The sequence below is a fragment of the Triturus cristatus genome, chromosome 8 (genome assembly GCF_964204655.1).
Source record: "Triturus cristatus chromosome 8, aTriCri1.1, whole genome shotgun sequence".
Classification (NCBI taxonomy): Eukaryota; Metazoa; Chordata; class Amphibia; order Caudata; family Salamandridae; genus Triturus; species Triturus cristatus.
The window spans coordinates 857,310,289-857,328,287 of NC_140591.1; the positions used below are offsets into that span (position 1 = coordinate 857,310,289).

The 17,999-nt window shown below is 48.1% G+C and overlaps 1 protein-coding gene across 2 annotated transcripts in view; it reads right to left on the bottom strand.

Annotated features, from left to right (window-relative positions):
* CMSS1 (cms1 ribosomal small subunit homolog) overlaps positions 1-17,999 on the bottom strand; it is a 1,297,886-nt gene that overhangs the window by 57,836 nt on the left and 1,222,051 nt on the right. For both annotated transcript variants that reach the window (XM_085622368.1, XM_085622369.1), the window contains exons 6-7: positions 11,909-11,968; positions 10,555-10,657 (exon numbers count right to left, since the gene is read on the bottom strand). In XM_085622368.1, the coding sequence (XP_085478494.1) occupies positions 10,555-10,657; positions 11,909-11,968 (163 nt within the window). The remainder of the gene's footprint in view (positions 1-10,554; positions 10,658-11,908; positions 11,969-17,999) is intronic.

Sequence of the window (17,999 nt, forward strand, 5' to 3'; positions counted from 1 at the left end):
TTTAATTTAGAAGCCCTGGTCCGTTCCTAACTCCACAAAAACTAAGCCCCTTTTCACTGGGTCCACAAGCCATGGTAGTAGGGAACCAGTGCGGTATCTGACCATATTGTTCTTGTGATCAATACATCTTGTCGACCTCTGAGGCGGAAGCCGGAGGATTGTTTGTATTTCTGTGTTTTTTTTAAAAAAAAAAGCTTATCACTTTCACTGTTTTTAAAACTCACTCACCTGCACCTAAAGCGCTCGCTACTAGCGCCTAGCAGGCTTCCTGAAATCCCCCTGACACAGCCGATTGACCGCTGAGACAGGGAAACTCCCCTCCACCCGCCATCGCGGCTCGAAGGGTAGACACGCCCACTACGAGGCCACGCCCACTCACTGTAGTATATAACCGCTGATTACTAGCGCTGCTACAATCTTGTCGACCTCTGAGGCGGAAGCCGGAGGATTGTTTGTATTTCTGTGTTTTTAAAAAAAAAAAAAAGCTTATCACTTTCACTGTTTTTAAAACTCACTCACCTGCACCTAAAGCGCTCGCTACTAGCGCCTAGCAGACTTCCTGAAATCCCCCTGACACAGCCGATTGACCGCTGAGACTGGGAAACTCCCCTCCACCCGCCATCGCGGCTCGAAGGGTAGACACGCCCACTTCGAGGCCACGCCCACTCACTGTAGTATATAACCGCTGATTACTAGCGCTGCTACAATCTTGTCGACCTCTGAGGCGGAAGCCGGAGGATTGTTTGTATTTCTGTGTTTTTAAAAAAAAAAAAAAGCTTATCACTTTCACTGTTTTTAAAACTCACTCACCTGCACCTAAAGCGCTCGCTACTAGCGCCTAGCAGGCTTCCTGAAATCCCCCTGACACAGCCGATTGACCGCTGAGACAGGGAAACTCCCCTCCCCCCGCCATCGCGGCTCGAAGGGTAGACACGCCCACTTCGAGGCCACGCTCACTCACTGTAGTATATAACCGCTGATTACTAGCGCTGCTACAATCTTGTCGACCTCTGAGGCGGAAGCCGGAGGATTGTTTGTATTTCTGTGTTTTTAAAAAAAAAAAAAAGCTTATCACTTTCACTGTTTTTAAAACTCACTCACCTGCACCTAAAGCACTCGCTACTAGCGCCTAGCAGGCTTCCTGAAATCCCCCTGACACAGCCGATTGACCACTGAGACAGGGAAACTCCCCTCCACCCGCCATCGCGGCTCGAAGGGTAGACACGCCCACTTCGAGGCCACGCCCACTCACTGTAGTATATAACCACTGATTACTAGCGCTGCTACAATCTTGTCGACCTCTGAGGCGGAAGCCGGAGGATTGTTTGTATTTCTGTGTTTTTAAAAAAAAAAAAAAGCTTATCACTTTCACTGTTTTTAAAACTCACTCACCTGCACCTAAAGCGCTCGCTACTGGCGCCTAGCAGGCTTCCTGAAATCCCCCTGACACAGCCGATTGACCGCTGAGACAGGGAAACTCCCCTCCACCCGCCATCGCGGCTCGAAGGGTAGACACGCCCACTTCGAGGCCACGCCCATCCCCCTCCTCCTCAAATGTGTCAGCCATACCAGCGCAGCGGACGAGCGCAGCGGGAGCGCCGTCTGCGCGCCGAAGGCGTGCCGAAGGCAAGCCCGTCTGCGCCCGTCCGCGCACGACCGGGCCTAGGGCCAGACTCTATGCCGGACCCTACCGCCACAAGGGTAAGCTACTCTCGTCGAGATCTTCTTAGTCTCAGACCCACTAAAAACAGCACATGTCACGCAATGCACGATCCCAATGGTCATTTTACTAGCTGTAATATCTGTAAACCAGAAAAGCTACTCCTTCACAAACTTTCTGTCCCACCCCCAGGCCTTAAAATATCGACACTTAATTGCAGATCGCTTCCCAAGCACGCCCTGCTCATTAATCATCTTATTGTCGACCTTGATCTGGACATACTTTTCCTTACCGAAACGTGGATCACTGGGCATTCTAACTCGGACATAGTTTTGGCTCTACCCCCGGGCTTCCTTATTATGTCCCAACCCCGCCCCTTAGGTAGAGGAGGTGGATTAGCCATCATCTATCGGGACCACTTCACCTGTCGAACCAGTGAGATTCAGAGCCAGGAGTCAGAAAGCTGCCTCTTCACGATCCAGCTATCCCCGACTAGCTCCCTGTCAGGCCTCCTGGTGTATCGGCCCCCTGGGCATTTCGGCCCCTTTTCTGCCGCCCTTCTGGAAGCCGTCTCATCCTCGGCCCATCTCACACCCAACTTCTTAATAACAGGAGACCTAAACATACACTTCGATGACCCACTAGACACAGGGGCATCCGACCTAATCTGCGACCTGGCGGCCCATGGCCTCCTCCTTGCCAATACCGGAGCCACGCATACGAAAGGGCACCTGCTTGATCCGGTGTTTTCCAACATTCCTTCTCTCCAATTCATAAATGCCCTACCACTCCCGTGGACGGACCATTTCCTGGTCACGACCCACCTACCAGGGGCATTTAGGAAACCCCAAAAGCCTACTACTTACACTAGGGACAGATCGTGGGCCAGACTCTCGGCGGAGGACTGGTCCAAAGCCCTGGACTCCACGACCCCCACTCTCACGGATGATCCTTCCACCGCTGATATTCAGTTTAGAGATTGGATCCCTTCTTCCCTCGATAGTATTATTCCCATAAAACAACGTGAGAACAAAAATAGGACAAGGGGCCATGCCCCATGGTACAATACTGAACTCAGAGCTCTCCGCAAAGAGTGTAAAAAGGCTGAGAGACTGTGGAGAAAAGACTGGCTCCATAGTAAGAAGGACATGTACCACAGCTCGCTAAGACGCTACAAATCTGCCCTAAAGCTAGCTAAAGCCGTATTCTATGACAATAGAATAAAAAATGCCACTAATTCGTCAAAAGAATCATACCTTATAGTTAAAGAACTACTCAATATCCCTATGGCACCCTCTTCTCACTCCCCCCCTCCAGATAGAAGTAAGGACCTGGCCACCTATTTCGACTCCAAAATCTCACGGATACTGGACTCCCTTCCAACTACCAGCCCACATAATCACACGGATATAGAGGCATGCACTAACAGCCCACTGCTGTCCACTTTTAGAGCAGTTTCCCTTACCGATGTAATTTCCACTTTGGCCAAAATGAAAAGCGGATCCCCCCTTGACCCGGCCCCGGTCAGAGTCTTAAAAAACGTGTCTCCCAGCATAGCCCCCACCATCAGGGATCTCATCAATACCTCTCTCTCCCAAGGCACGGAGCCTCCCAACTGGAAGAATGCTGTTGTCAAGGCTCTGCTGAAAAAGCCCCAACTGAACCCGGACGACATGGCCAACTACAGACCCATCTCGCTTCTTCCATGTATCAGCAAGATGGCTGAGAAATTAGTGAATGCGCAATTATCCCAATTCCTTGAGGCGAACAAACTTCTACGTCCATCCCAAACAGGATTCCGTCCCGACCATGGCACGGACACTGCCCTCCTCTCCGTCATCGAGGAGGCAAGGTGTATCCTGGATTCAGGAGGATCAGTGGCAGTGATCCTCCTGGATCTCAGTGCCGCCTTCGATACGGTGAACCACCGTGTCCTTCTACATCGCATGGCCAGGGCAGGAATTGTGGGAACTGCACGCGCATGGTTCGACTCCTTCTTATCCGGCCGTTCATTTCAGGTGTGGGACGGCAACTCACGCTCGGACCCACTACCACTCACGAGTGGTGTTCCCCAGGGGTCATCGCTTAGTCCCACCCTGTTTAATGTTTACATGGCCCCCCTTGAAGATGTTGTGACCCCGTACGGGATAAAAATAGTAAATTATGCAGACGACACTCAACTCGTTGTCTCTCTTTCCCACCTGGATAACCACCCAGACAGCCTATTGAACTGTCTCCAGGATATTCACACCTGGATGTGTGAATCCTCCCTGAAGCTGAATGGTGCAAAAACCGAAATCATGCTCTTGGGCAATAAATGGACTTCGATCCCATCATCAGTCTGGCCGGACGCTTTTGGTGATATCCCTACACCAAAAAAAGAAATTAAAACACTAGGAGTATGGCTGGAACCTGACCTCACTATGAAGACTCAGGCAGCCAAAACAGCTGGAACATGCTTTGGCCTCCTGCGATCTATTCGCAAGATCCTCCCACTCCTCCCCCCCCTATCCAGGAAACTACTGGTTCAGGGGCTCATCTTAGCCCGGCTCGACTATAGCAACGCCGTCTACCTCGGCGCACCTGAATTCACCCTGGCAAAACTCCAACGCACCCAAAATGCGGCGGCGAGGCTCATTATGAACCTTCCATCCAGAGCCTCAGCCAGGCCTGCTCTTAAGGCTCTGCACTGGCTTCCTGTTCGTCAGAGAGTAGAGTTTAAGGCCCTGTGCACCACCCATAAACTCATCAACGGTGTTGGCCCAGCCGCCCTGAAAGACATGGTCATCCCCTACAAAGCCCCCAGACCCCTTCGCTCTGACGGCGAACATCTGGCCACGGTCTCTAAGTTCAGGAAGGCTCGCACCGGTGGTCGACGCTTCTCGGTCAAAGCTTCCGCAGGATGGAACTCACTTCCACGCAGCTTGCGTTTGGAACCCTGTCACGCCCTCTTTCGGAAAAAACTAAAAACCTTCCTTTTCCCCAAATAGTTTTTCCCCTCTCTCGGTCTCCACAGATTTACAGCGCGGGGATGCCTACGGGTCACCAGGCGCTTTACAAATCGCAAAAAATAAATAAATAAACAAGCGCTTTACATGCTCTCTGACTTTCTATTTGGACTCCAAAAGATCGGTCTGTACTTCTGAGTGTCCCAGTCTGAGCTGTTCAAGAGCTTGCAGAGCTGCCTCGGACAACAAGACTTCCGTCAGCAAAGTACTACCAACTCAGAAATACATCTACCCCTGATCACAGTCTTAAATGCGTCCCACTCCACTTGGGGAGACAAAGCATAGCTAGTATTGTTGTCAAAGTAATGTTTAATGGCAGTACCGATCATGTCTCGGAAGACCGGATCCTCAAGTGCCTCCGGTCTTCACCTCCGTGATGGGATGCAGAGCCAAGACCTCTCCCAACCCAGCAGTAGCACCAAGGGATTATGATCAGAGATGGTCTTGGACAGGTTTTCAGTGGTTCGAATTAAGCCATGCACATTTCAGTCGTACACAAGAGGGCATCAAGGCTCAAATGAAGGTCATGCAAATTGGAAAAGAAAGAGTAGTCCCGTTCTCCCGGGAGCTGCGAACTGCAGGAGTCAATGAGGCTCCTTTCCACTTACCAGTCAGCAAACGCACAGGCTACTCCGATAGTAAGGGAATTCCTCAGTGGGGGGTTGGAAGGATCTAGTATGGGGTTCGCTACACAGTTATAATCTCCCTCTAGGATAATCAAGCCCACTAGGTGGGGGCTAACACCCTGGAAAGCTCAGCTAAAAATGGCGCCTGGACCACATTCGGTCCATATATGCTGCCTATGGTGATGTCCCGGCCATCAAGTCATTCAGTAACCACAACATAGCGGCCTGTCAGGTCTATCAGGTGCCCAGTGCGCTGGAAGGGGAACCCAGGTCATACCCATACTCATACATTCCTCTTGCATAGGCTGACTATGTAGGATAGTAGGCTTGCCATCTCCATCTGCGTTGCAGCGCTGCATCCTCTTTAACAATTAGGTGTGTTTCCCGAAGGAGCGCTACATGAATCCCTCTTCTATTAAGATATGAGAAGACTTTGTGCTTCTTGGCCATTGCATGCATTCCCCAAATATTCCAAGACATGACTTTGTACATCATGGGGGTAGCCATTCTGTATGGTAAAGAAAAATCGGATGGCACTGCCAGGCTCTGATATCCCAAGCATAGGCTACCACTCCACCTCAGTATAATAAGGAACACCTACACAGGGCACGCATCAAGCATTTCCCCTCAACTAGCAAACAACAAACTCCCCAACTCCCACACTCCAGGACAAGCATCTAAACAGTCAACCAACCCACACGCATTTCTGGGTGCACCCACAGTAAACTCAAAGGAATGGCGGCAGTGATCCTCTAAGAACCCCGCATCTGCCCCCACCACCCGACTTGATAGACTAAAGAAGGGTATGTCTGCAGGGGACCCCAACATCACATCTGAACAGCAACACATAATCAACTGACAGCTCCCTTCGGAGAGCCAACATGGACCTTACAGTTCACCATCTCCATCAAATGAGTTCATCCGATGTGCCAGGAGTGACTTTAGATAGATCACAGTCCGAGTTTTCAGTAGAACTGCCATCATGAGTGAGGTCCAAGTGCCAGACATCTCCCTCACCCAGTGATGAGGCTGGACTCCTTCCTTCTCTGCTCCTTGTGCCACCACCTCCGCCGCTCCCTTTTGTTCCCTCTGAGCCTCTGCCCCCAAACGGGCGCTCCTCCCTGAACATCTCAGCCTCGTCATCTCCCCTTATTCCGCTTGGGTGTGCGTCCCGGGGACCCCTTGCCAGTGTCGGCATGCAGGTGCATCACGATCCACTCCCACACATCCTGTGGAGTCCGGAAGAACTGTACTCTCTCTGGGGTCACCACCCGCAGCCGGGCCGGGATTAACCTAGCATAGTGCAGGCCCATTTGGCGAACCCGTCAATTAGCATCCAGAAATGTGCACCACTGCCTCTGGACTTCTTTTGTAAAGTCTGGAAAGATCATCACTTTATTGTTGTCAACTTTGATGTCACCTTTGTCCTGAGCTTTGGCAATTATTTGTTCTCAATCCCTATAAAGACTAACCCTCCGGTGCCACCTCCTCGCACAGCAATCCCTCGAGGTGGGCCAGCATGTTCCTCCCCTCGATCACTCTGGAAGACATATAACGTGAATGTTATTCCTTTGTGATCTATTTTCACCATCTTCTGCTTTGTCCTCCGTAAGTGTGAGCCATTCCCGCATTGTTGCCACCTCAGAGGAGATATCCGTTATTACTCTTTCCGCTATCATCACTCTTTCCGTTAAATTTTGATGATCGTCTTTCAGAATAGATAGGTTTGTCCCTAGGGCATCAATCGTCCCCTCCAGGGCTTCCCTGGAAGCAGTAATGACATGCAGATTGTCTTGAAGAGTGGGCACCTCCAGGGGTCCCCCTTGCTATGCTGGTATTGTACCCGCAAGCACGTAGTAGGCCGCTGCTCCCGGGGCCTGACCCCAGAGCCAAGACCCTTTGTCCTGGCCACTTTGCCCATGACTACAAAGTAGTGGCAGGTGGTGCAAGATTCCTGGAAGGCGTCCTTGTTACTTCAGCACAGGCTCAGCAGAGTTTCTGCCCATCTAGGCCGCTGGGCTCAGCTGCCAGGATGTGGAGGCTGAAAAGTCAGGTTGGAGAGCAGAGTATGCTTCTTAGCAATGGCAGTTATTCAGAAGAGCGCAATCCCTATGCAGCTCACGGTGACCAGTAGGGCCTGTCTCCGGGACAGTGATGCACAGGTCCTCTTCCCCAGGTCCTGCTATGAAGCCAGTGATACAGTCACATTGGAGCACATGGTCACGTCACCCAATGTAACTTTACGGCTAGAGCCGTCGACCTCGAAGCTGGGGAACCGAGTTCGAGTCTTGGCAACGACGCTCAACATCCTGCGTTTCTGGGCAAATCACTTAATCTCCCCGTGCCTAACAAAATGAATGTGTCCATCTGTAACGAAACTGGTGCTCATGCAAAGCGTTCTGATACCTGATATCCTTGTGTCTAGTTCGCGCTATATTAAACTCGTAATTTTTTTAATTGACTTCTCGCAATGCCGTGTTCCAACAAGCATTACTGCAGGGTCGCACCAATACAGCGCATCCATCCTGCCTCGTCCCTATTCCATCAGTACCAAGGCAGTTTCAGTCTGCGAGCTGGGCAGCCAAAGGCCCGGGTGTAATGCATCTCTCCTCCAGAGGGACTTGTGCAAGTCAGCAGGCCCAGCGAATCGCCAGCGCTCCTCTGGAAGCCCGCCCTGTTACTACAAGTAATCTTTGTAAGCACCTGTATATAGAGGCTGCACTAACACTCACTTCCTGAGGCGAATTTAGGGAACTGGACACTCCTCAACTCGGGATTCCAACTCTGCTCGGTAGGGCAGGATTCATCCTTGCTGCTGTATTCTCCAGTGCCCGGGGGGGCACCAATCCCTGTCACCTGTTTTATCCTGCAGTCTTTCACCTCCTCACTGAGAGTCAGGGGCACACAGCCGCGTCCAGTTGCAGGTACGCAATGGCGGCGCAACACTGTCCCGACTCCAGTGCAGCTCCCAGTGAGCAAGGAGGCAGAAGCACAAGCTCACAGTCATGGCCCCGGTAGGACTCCGTCGTTAGACAGCACAGTCCGCAGTCCTCGTTTCCCCACTTCTGCCTGGGCCCAGTCTCCCTCGCTGCGGTCACGCCTCTTCAATCACTAACCCAGCCTCTCTTAATGCCACCGGCTCCCCGGGCAACTGAGGATCCCGGTAGCCTATGGCGGGCTACCTCTGGTCCCGGCAGTCAGAGCGGCAGAGTACCCAACACTGTAGGGGCACCTCCACAGCACTCACCCTGTCAAGACCCCTCAGGCATTACACTGCAGCTTGGGTCCGGAGCTCACTGCTGCATCCAGCGAATCACAGCTGCCATTTTGTCAGCGCCACCTCACTGGATCTGCGACCGGTCGGATAGTTTCTCTCCCCGTAGTCGGAGTACACCCCAAACAAGTCTTTGAGCAGTGGAAAAAGGAAAAATAAAATAATAACACTGTTATTATCATTTTATTTTTCGATAGTCAGGCAGGTTTACGGGGCAGGGCTGTGCTGTCATCAGAGCTAGCAGGGGAAGAGTGGTTGGGACACTTAAATGAGCAGGACGGTATGGCCAGCCATCTTGGGCCTGCCAAAACAGTCTTGCACTTTTTGCATAATCTCCACCAGGCTGTATAACTGCCTGGTGGAGAACATGCACAGGTTCAGAGCCCCCGTCTGAGCGCTGAACCACGGCGCTCAGCCCAATCATGATGCTACTGTCACCATGACGTGTTTAGAAAAACAATGGTTCTGGTGTGGCCAAAAGGTCCAGAGAAAGCAAAGTCCCACTCAGGGACACTGTACCCAAATTGAAATAGACAACTAATACCTTAGGGAGCGGTGAATATTATATGCAGGGACATGTAGGTCAAAATAACATCCGTTATTTATTTTATGAAAAAATATATTCAAGTGCTCACATAGATAAGTGACAACAAGCGTAACGTGAAAAGTGAGTGTGAGTTTAAAACATAGACATCGCATTGACAACATGTAATGGAACTCCTCAAAGATTTTTTACAGATTGTAAGGAGTTCCTGTTGTAGGGGGTCGACGGCGTTTCAATCTCAGTTAATCGAGATCATCTTCAGGACATAACAATTGAGAGCACGGTGAATTTGGACCAGATAGAGCCGGTGGAATTGCTGTGATGGAGCAATGTGAGACTGCAGAGTGAAACCGCCACGGAGGGCAGGAATCTCTTTCGGTATGCGTGTGCAACGCAGGGCTAGTCCTTATAGTTGTGCTTGAATTGGGGGTGCTTAATCGGCCCAGTGAAGAGGACATGCTGCTGAAGGAATTTCTCCAATTGAGCAACGTGGTGCAAGCTGGTTAGCGCTGCCACGTAAGGGAAGAAGTATGCTGCCGGTTAATCGCTCATCAGGGCCCTGTGACTTGGCCTGAAGATGAAGAGCTCAATTACTGGTCTGCTCTCATGACTGCGTGGTGTGCCGATAAATTAATTAACTCGGGATGCCTCAGTCAGCCAGAAGCTGAGGAACAAAGCGGCGTGTCTACACGAAGCAGCGTTTCTACCCGGTCCAAATTCACCTTGCTCACAATTGTTATGTCCTGAAGATGATCTCGATTAACTGAGATCGAAACGCGGTCGACCCCCTACAACAGGAACTCCTTACAATCTGTAAAAATCTCTATGAATAGTTCCATTACATGTTGTCATTGCGATGTCTATGTTTTAAAGTCACACTCACTTTTCATGTCACTTTTGTTGTTACTCAGCTATGTGAGCACTTGAATATATTTTTTCATAAAATAAATAACGGATGTTATTTTGTCCTACATGTCCCTGCATATATTATTCACCGATATTGGTTGTCTATTTCAATTTGAGAACAGTGTCCCTGAGTGGGACATTGTTTTCTCTGGACCTCTTGGCCACACCAGAATCATTGTTTTCCTAAACATTTATCCACCCCAGGTTCAAACTTCGGGGTACCCTTGTGTATCCTCACTACTAACTGTCACCATGACAGTAGAGTTGTGATTGGGGAGGCTGTGTGTGCTTCCTGCTTCCGGCAGGAACAGACGAGGACGGAGGCGATGCGGCGGTCGGCAGCAAGGTAAGTAACTTTGAATTTATTTTTCTATTCCCCCCGCCCCACCCGTACTACTCGGTGGCAGCCACTCCAAAGGCACAGCGTGGAATGATATTTAAATTGTGAGATGGGCTGAGTAATGTTTGATAATGCTGCAACAACACCACGTTTACAAATGTTTGACTATTATCAGAATAAATGGCTTAACACTTACTTAATGAGTTCCAAGGCACGGTGAGCCGAACTGCAGACAATCAACACAAGCAGCGATTTCTTTTCCTTGTGGTTTTTACATAGCTTAACCCATTTAGGACAGACTGGAATGGGAAAAACAATACCTTATTAATTATGCAAACATATTTATTCATAAAGGCAACTGCAAGGCCGCACAAATAAACCATTTCAACAATAACAAACAGGGGCAGAAAACAAGATGGCTCATCGAAAATCCTTCAGACGTGGAAAGCGTGGAACAATTATGAAATACATAAGGAAGACAGCTGCCGGAGCGAACACTCAAAGCCCACAAATCCCACAAAGCGTTAAAACATATTTTGATACAACATTAATGGCAAGAGTTATAAAAGTTGGAATTTTACAACTGAAGGGCCAAGGAAAAGCGTCAGGAGTAGGAAAATGTTGAAATATATTAGGAATATGATTTAAGACACACCCACAGTAGCAAACTCTATTGCAAGTCTCTATTGAAAGTCTTTATTTGAGTGACACCTACAGAAAAAGGGGGTGGATTTCAACACATTTCGAAAAGAAAGTTATTATAGAAGTAACAAAACTATAAGCTTTAAAATGCATCTGGGTTGCGTTTTAGGCCATCACAATACATAGGTCTTTTTTCAATAGGCAAATAAAAAGAAGCTTCTTTTCACCCGTTTCATTGTAAGCTGCAGGACACATACTCAACAGCCCAAAGCTTCCTGAATCCAAAAAAGACCCAATCACTGTTTAAAATGACTGTGCGCTGAAGCCATATGTCTTCTCTAAGATATACAAAGACCCAATCGACCTGAATCCCGTAACACACAAAAGTGTTAGGCAATTGTAAAGTCTCCTGCCATTCCACTACACGGTCCAGGAGGGTTCCCTACATTGTTCTATCACAACTGCTCAGTTGCTCTAATCCACTGTTCCAAACTAGGTTTGTGCTCTACAAATATCATTATTAGATGACATTTGATCAGAAATAATTGTCAAATACTTATATTTCATTTCGAATAATACTGAGTGTGCACTAAACGTTCAGGTGTTTTTCGAGAGTTTTACAGACCATGTCTTTACAGATCTAGTCTCACTTAGCAATAGTAAAGTAAAACACCGAGTAGATTATGCTTTAAGATACTTCTTTCACATGAGTTGTTTCATTATGGATCTGAGATTTGGGGTATACCTGGATGTACCCACAAGTCATTTGTATTCGGCTCATAAAACACTATTTCATCTTGATGTTTCGTAATTGCGATATACGTCTCAACCTTTTTGAGCAGCAGATGTACACAAGTTCAATAAAACAAATAAATAACATGCAGAATAAAATCAGAAGATGTACTCACTTTCCTTCAGGTAAGAGGATAAAGTGTGGGTGAGGTCACTTGGTGGTAGAAAGCATGAGTCTAAACCAAGAGATCACATAATTTCATTAACAGCAATAATGCACTACATACAACTCTAGCTACTGCAGCCTTGCAGAGTCACACTCAACAAATAAATGTAAAAGAGCGATCTCTTTAAAATACATATTAATACATGCTTTACCTTTACAAAGCCATATAAAGTTGCTGGATACATTTGAATTCACCTGGTTTTAAAGCTTGTGAACAATTCTAAATAAGATGTTTGGATGTAGCATTAAAAGTATTCTCTCTATTACTAATATAAATCAATAAAATAGTTTGATATTTTGCATGAAACACATCTTCACCACATTCCACCACCCGAGTATTCCACAATATTCTCATGCAAACCATTAATCATTCAAAGCTACATCCTGACGTATGATTACCCATATGTAGTCCAAAGCAAATTTGCCCAGTCAAAACAATTCAAGATATTAGTCCAATATAAGTTTAAAAAATTCCTCTCTTTTCCTTGCCCTGCAGTTTGAAATCATTACCTTCATTGTGGCTACGTGATCCATTCCATACATATACATTCACATATGTTGATGGATCTTTTTGGTTGATTTCCAAAGTTTTTAATGGTGCAGAGACAGAATATCGAATTAAAAATATTGAGTTGCACAAATATCACGTTGCAAATATCGTGGGTCAAAAATATCGACAGCAAGAATATCGTGATCAAGAATATCGACCTACGGTAAGTAATATCGATTTTAAAAATATCGAAGTGTTTTATATCGTTTGCAGAATTATAGTGGTTAAAAATATTGCTTGTTTATTATTGTTATGTATTTTAGTATATATTTTATATGTATGTGTTGTATGTTTTTTTGTATAATAATTGTTTGTATTTTTAATATATGTGTTACATTTTTAGTACTTATTAGAAAAAAACTTTGAATTTTGCGTTATTAGTTCCATAGCAGGTTGAGGGTTTATAGGGTAATAGAGTGGGAAGTAATTTAATTATATTACATTTAATGATTATTTTGTATTTATTAATATTTGTTTAATTGAGATGTTATAGTGTTAAATGTGTAAAGTAATTTATTATTAATTAATAATTGGCTGTTAATTTAAATTAATTAATTGGTGTTGTGGTGTTTATAGGTGTTAAGGGTGGGAAATAATTTATTTTTAATTGATGAATTATTAATTGGCTGTTAATTTTAATTAATTGGCAATTAATTATGGTAATTGTATAATTAATTTTAGGTGTGTGTTTTGGTGTTTATAGGAGTAAAGGGTGGGAAGTAATTTGTATTTAATTAATTAATATATAGTTCTTAATTAATGTTAATTATTTGATATGCATTTTGGGTAATTGATTTTTTTGTCTGTTTTAACTGTTAAAGGGGTAAATAGTAGGTATTAAATAAATTTTAATTATTTTATTATTAGTTGTTAATAGTAATACTTTTTAATTTATAAATAAGTTTGAATTGTGTTTTATTATTTTAGAGTTTAATTTAGGTGTGTGTTGTGGATATCGGTGTTAAAGTGTGTGTAGTCAATTAATGTTTATTAGTTTTTTTATTAATAATATTTTTTAAATTGTTGGGACAACACTCGCACGTACCTGGGCAGTACGTGGACCTGCTGGACGGCGTTTGGATAGCCATTGCCTTTGCCTCTGACCTCACGCCTCGCGGAACCCGCTCCGCGGGTCCCGCTTCGCCAAGGGGCGCCTGGAACTTGGGAGCTGCCGTTGTTGGGACAGACCAGGGCTAAGGGCTGTGAGGGCTGCGAGCAGGAGGGGCTGGACTCAGTTTCCCAAGAGTCACAGCTCAGCTCCGCCCGCAACACCTGGGCCGCTCTCCCTCATCGCCACGCCCTCAGCTGACCAGTGAAAGCTGCCGGATTCCTCCCTCTACGTGGGACAACACTCGCACATACCTGGGCAGTACGTGGACCTGCTGGACGGCGTTTGGATCGCCATTGCCTTTGCCTCTGACCTCACGCCTCGCGGAACCCGCTCCGCGGGTCCCGCTTCGCCAAGGGGCGCCTGGAACTTGGGAGCTGCCGTTGTTGGGACAGACCAGGGCTAAGGGCTGTGAGGGCTGCGAGCAGGAGGGGCTGGACTCAGTTTCCCAAGAGTCACAGCTCAGCTCCGCCTGCAACACCTGGGCCGCTCTCCCTCATCGCCACGCCCTTACCCATTACCCAATTATATCCTAGGCCATAAGTAAGAGCACGAACACCGCTGCGCGGGAGCGCGCGGGAGCGTCCCGGGAGAAGCCCGGGACAAGGGCGGGACCGTCTTTGGCCGTTAGTGGCCGAAGGAGGCTGGGCTGGGCCCACTCTCTTGATCCCCCTTTGTGTTACAATTAAGGCAATGCCTTCGCCCCCACCACGGGAAACCCCCTCAAGGGATGGCGCCTCCAGCTCTGGGACTTTGGATAATTACTTTAAACCCACTAAAGGAGAAGCGGACAAGGAAAGCTCGCTTGAGAAGCGTAGGGTGGAGCGCAGGCGCTCCATTGAATCTATGAAAACTAGGCCCTTGACCGATATCATTCCTTATTCCACCACTCAAGAGGAAGGCACTCCACCCAGCAGTCTGATTAAATCGACACTCGAGGACTTCCCCGTCTTACTAAGGGAAATTCCTTCTACTCCAGGGATAGCGCTTGGAAAAAACACAGAGCCAGCCCCTCCCGAGTTCCCCCATACCCCTATTAACCTGGTAACTCAAACCCCACCTACGCAATTGGCTAATAAGAGCAAGTCCAAATTAAATGTAGTGGCGGAGTTACATAGGCCCCCACCCAGTAAACGTGCTCGTAAATCAGTGGGGGGGCGGGGGAAATCCAAAATATCACATCTTGACTTTGGCAAGAAACGCACTAACACCGCTCTATCGGGGAAGCCTACGGAGATAGTGCCTACCATTCCACCGCCCACGCCCCCAAACCCCAGTATAACGGCCACCACTAAAGAACCAGAGGTAATTTCTTCAAACTTAAACCTCCCACTCTCTGCCAAAGGGAGCATTGAATTCCTACTTCGCTCCCTTTTGCAGCCCATTACCGACAGCCTAAAAAAAGTCGAGATCAGGCTCACCCTACTAGAAACTTCTCTTACCACTTTGAACACTCTAGTAAGTAAGCAGACAAAGCTAGTGGGAACCCATTCCTTTGCTGGGGATCCTTCCAAAGCAGAAGCTGCAATTAATGCCAATAAAGCCCCCCCCAGAAACCCACCGCCTGCCCCCCCTCTGCAACCCCTTATGGCCATCCAACTCCAGGCACGGCACAATAATCAAAGCAACAGACCTACCCACCCCATGGACTTAGCCTCCCATAGCTCTCAAATAGAGTCCTCTGGAATACATCAAGATCAGGTTAACGCTCCCCCACCCACGCCCATTTGCCCAACTCCCAGACCCCGAAGGCCAGACCTCCCGCCTGAAGCTAATAGATTAATGGTGGTCTTAGCTGGTGCCCCTCACTTAAGATCAGGGGAAAATGAGGACTACCAATCCCTTAAGAAAAAGGTAATCAAATGGCTTAACTGGAACCGACCCTTGCCATCCCATTTTAATAACGAAATCATCATGGTGAGAAGGGTCCCATGGCTAGGGAAGACCAGGAAAACCATAGTGGGGGACTGTATCATGGTAACTTTTAAGGATCCGGGAACGGTACGACACATTTGTGGAGGAATGAACCGATCCCTTGATTCCACCATACAGACCCTCCCAGTATCTTTTTTCTTCCCCCCGATTCCCAGGCACCAGGTCCCAACACACGATGACTGGACAAGGGTGGAACACAGACGTAAACACAAAGGCTTTCTACAACGCCCGTACTTCCAACCGCCTGAAACACCTTTTTGCGATTTCAATCGCTTTAACTGCCTGAACGGTTTGGATGGGGTCGACTGACTTACCGTCTGTAAGACAGTGCCAGGGGTCTCGGGCTCCCCCGCTGTGTCCTCCGGTTCAATTTCTGGCCCCCTGAATGATCCAGCTGCTTCAGACCATGGCAGAACCGAATCTTTTCACCAAGCCACTGATGGGGTAGTTGTTGTTGAGGGGATAACTACGGTTCCTTTCCTTGTGGGCAATGGTGCGCCAAGACCACCGGTGCCACATGCATCTTCTGCTGCCCCTACTATAGGTCCCGCATTTGAAGTGGGGCATGGTCTCACCTCCTCCAACCCTCATGGTATGGCATCTGCCACCTCCGAACATTTGAAGATAATTTCCTGGAACATCGCGGGATTAGCTAACAAACTGGAAGACCCGGCTTGGGCAAAGTACATAGAAACTGGTGACATATGCATGTTCCAGGAAACCTGGGCCAGAGAGGACTATGGACATCAAGGCTATTCGTCATTTTTCATCCCAGCAAGGTGGGAAGGCAAAGGCCGCCCATCAGGGGGCCTTACGACGTGGGTTGCTGCGCACCTGGGCTGTGTGGCCACACGGCTCCCATTCAACTCTGATGACATCCTTGCGGTCTTATTAACATGGCCAAACAAAGCTAACCTCCTTCTGGTCAACATCTATTCCAGGCCGATGGGAATGGCAAAAGAATCATCGACCTTTGATGAACTCTCGAACTTTTTATCTGAACTGTCGATTGATTCATATTATGTGGTGGGTGGGGACTTTAACTCTCACTTTGAGCCACTCCCCGGCCTCCAGGAAGGATTCTTATCAGAAGAAGAAGTTAGGTGGGCAGTACCATGGGTTGATGTGCCATCTCCGAAAGCTTGGACCCCACTGGCACTGCAAATCACTGCCCTTACGTTAAGGTTTGGACTCAGAGCGTGTAACGGGCGAATTAAATCCGATATACCAGGCAAAAATACTTACAATCGGCGGGGAAGAGAGTCTCATTTGGACTATGTCCTGGTCCAATTGGCGAGATGGTCAACAATACAGGACTTCAGGGTAATAGACAGGTTGGACAGTGACCACAATGCCCTCGAGTTAGACCTTGCTCATCCAGCACCTCAGGCCCCAGTGACCCATGAGGAAGGGAATCGCCCCACGCTCCTCATAGATAATAGTAGGAGAAGAATTAGGTGGGAGCATATGGTCACAAGCAAGGATAAACTCCCACTGCTTTATGCAGAGATTACTCCCATCCTGGAAACTGTTGGGGATCTTGACAGTGTGGCAAATAAAATAGATATAAGGAGCAAACTGTTTGTTGCCCATGAGGAACTTATAAAAGTTGCGGCACCCCACTTTACTCGTAACATACGAAAGCCAAGGGAGAGGTGCCAAGGTAAAACACAATGGTATAATGTAGCCTGTAGACGGGCCAAAACAGAACTCCTTGGAGCAATTAAGGAGGGCACAGGAGGGGAACGCCTTAAGCAACGCAGGCAAGCTTACAAGAAGCTTCTTGCTCAGGCCAAAATAGAATGGGAGGAAAATCTGTGGGAAGAACTTACAAAGGCCCTAGCAATTCAAGATCAACGCCTGTTCTGGAGAATTGTGAATGGGGGATCAGGGAGTCTACACTCGGCAGTGGAGCCTAACATAGCTCCTGGAGTGTGGCAGGCCCACTTCCAGTCCCTATATAGCGCTGAGTCTGAAGAACTCCCTGCGCCAATCGAACCGGAGAGGCTGGGCCCTCAGGCGGATCCAATAACACTGAGTGAGGTCACTGCTGCTATTTCAGGCCTGGCTTCGGGGAAGGCGCCTGGACTGGATGGGCTACCGGGAGACCTGTTCAAGCAGGAGCCCACCGTCTGGGCGCCTTACCTCGCTGCTCTTTTTAACGGTATCCTCGGTGGGATGGAAATCCCTAGTACTTGGCTGGGGGCTGAGGTGGTCCCGATTTTCAAAAAGGGATCCCCCCTCCTCCCAGCCAACTACAGACCGATTAGTCTGATAGACGTAGCGCAGAAGCTGTTCGGCAGGGTTCTCCTGAATAGGCTCCAGGACTGGATAGAGGAGGTGGGCGCCCTCAGTCCCTATCAGGCAGGATTTAGGAAAGGGGTATCGACTGTGGACCAGGTTTTTAGATTGAATCTGGTCTATTGGAGGACAGTGAGGTTCGAGGGC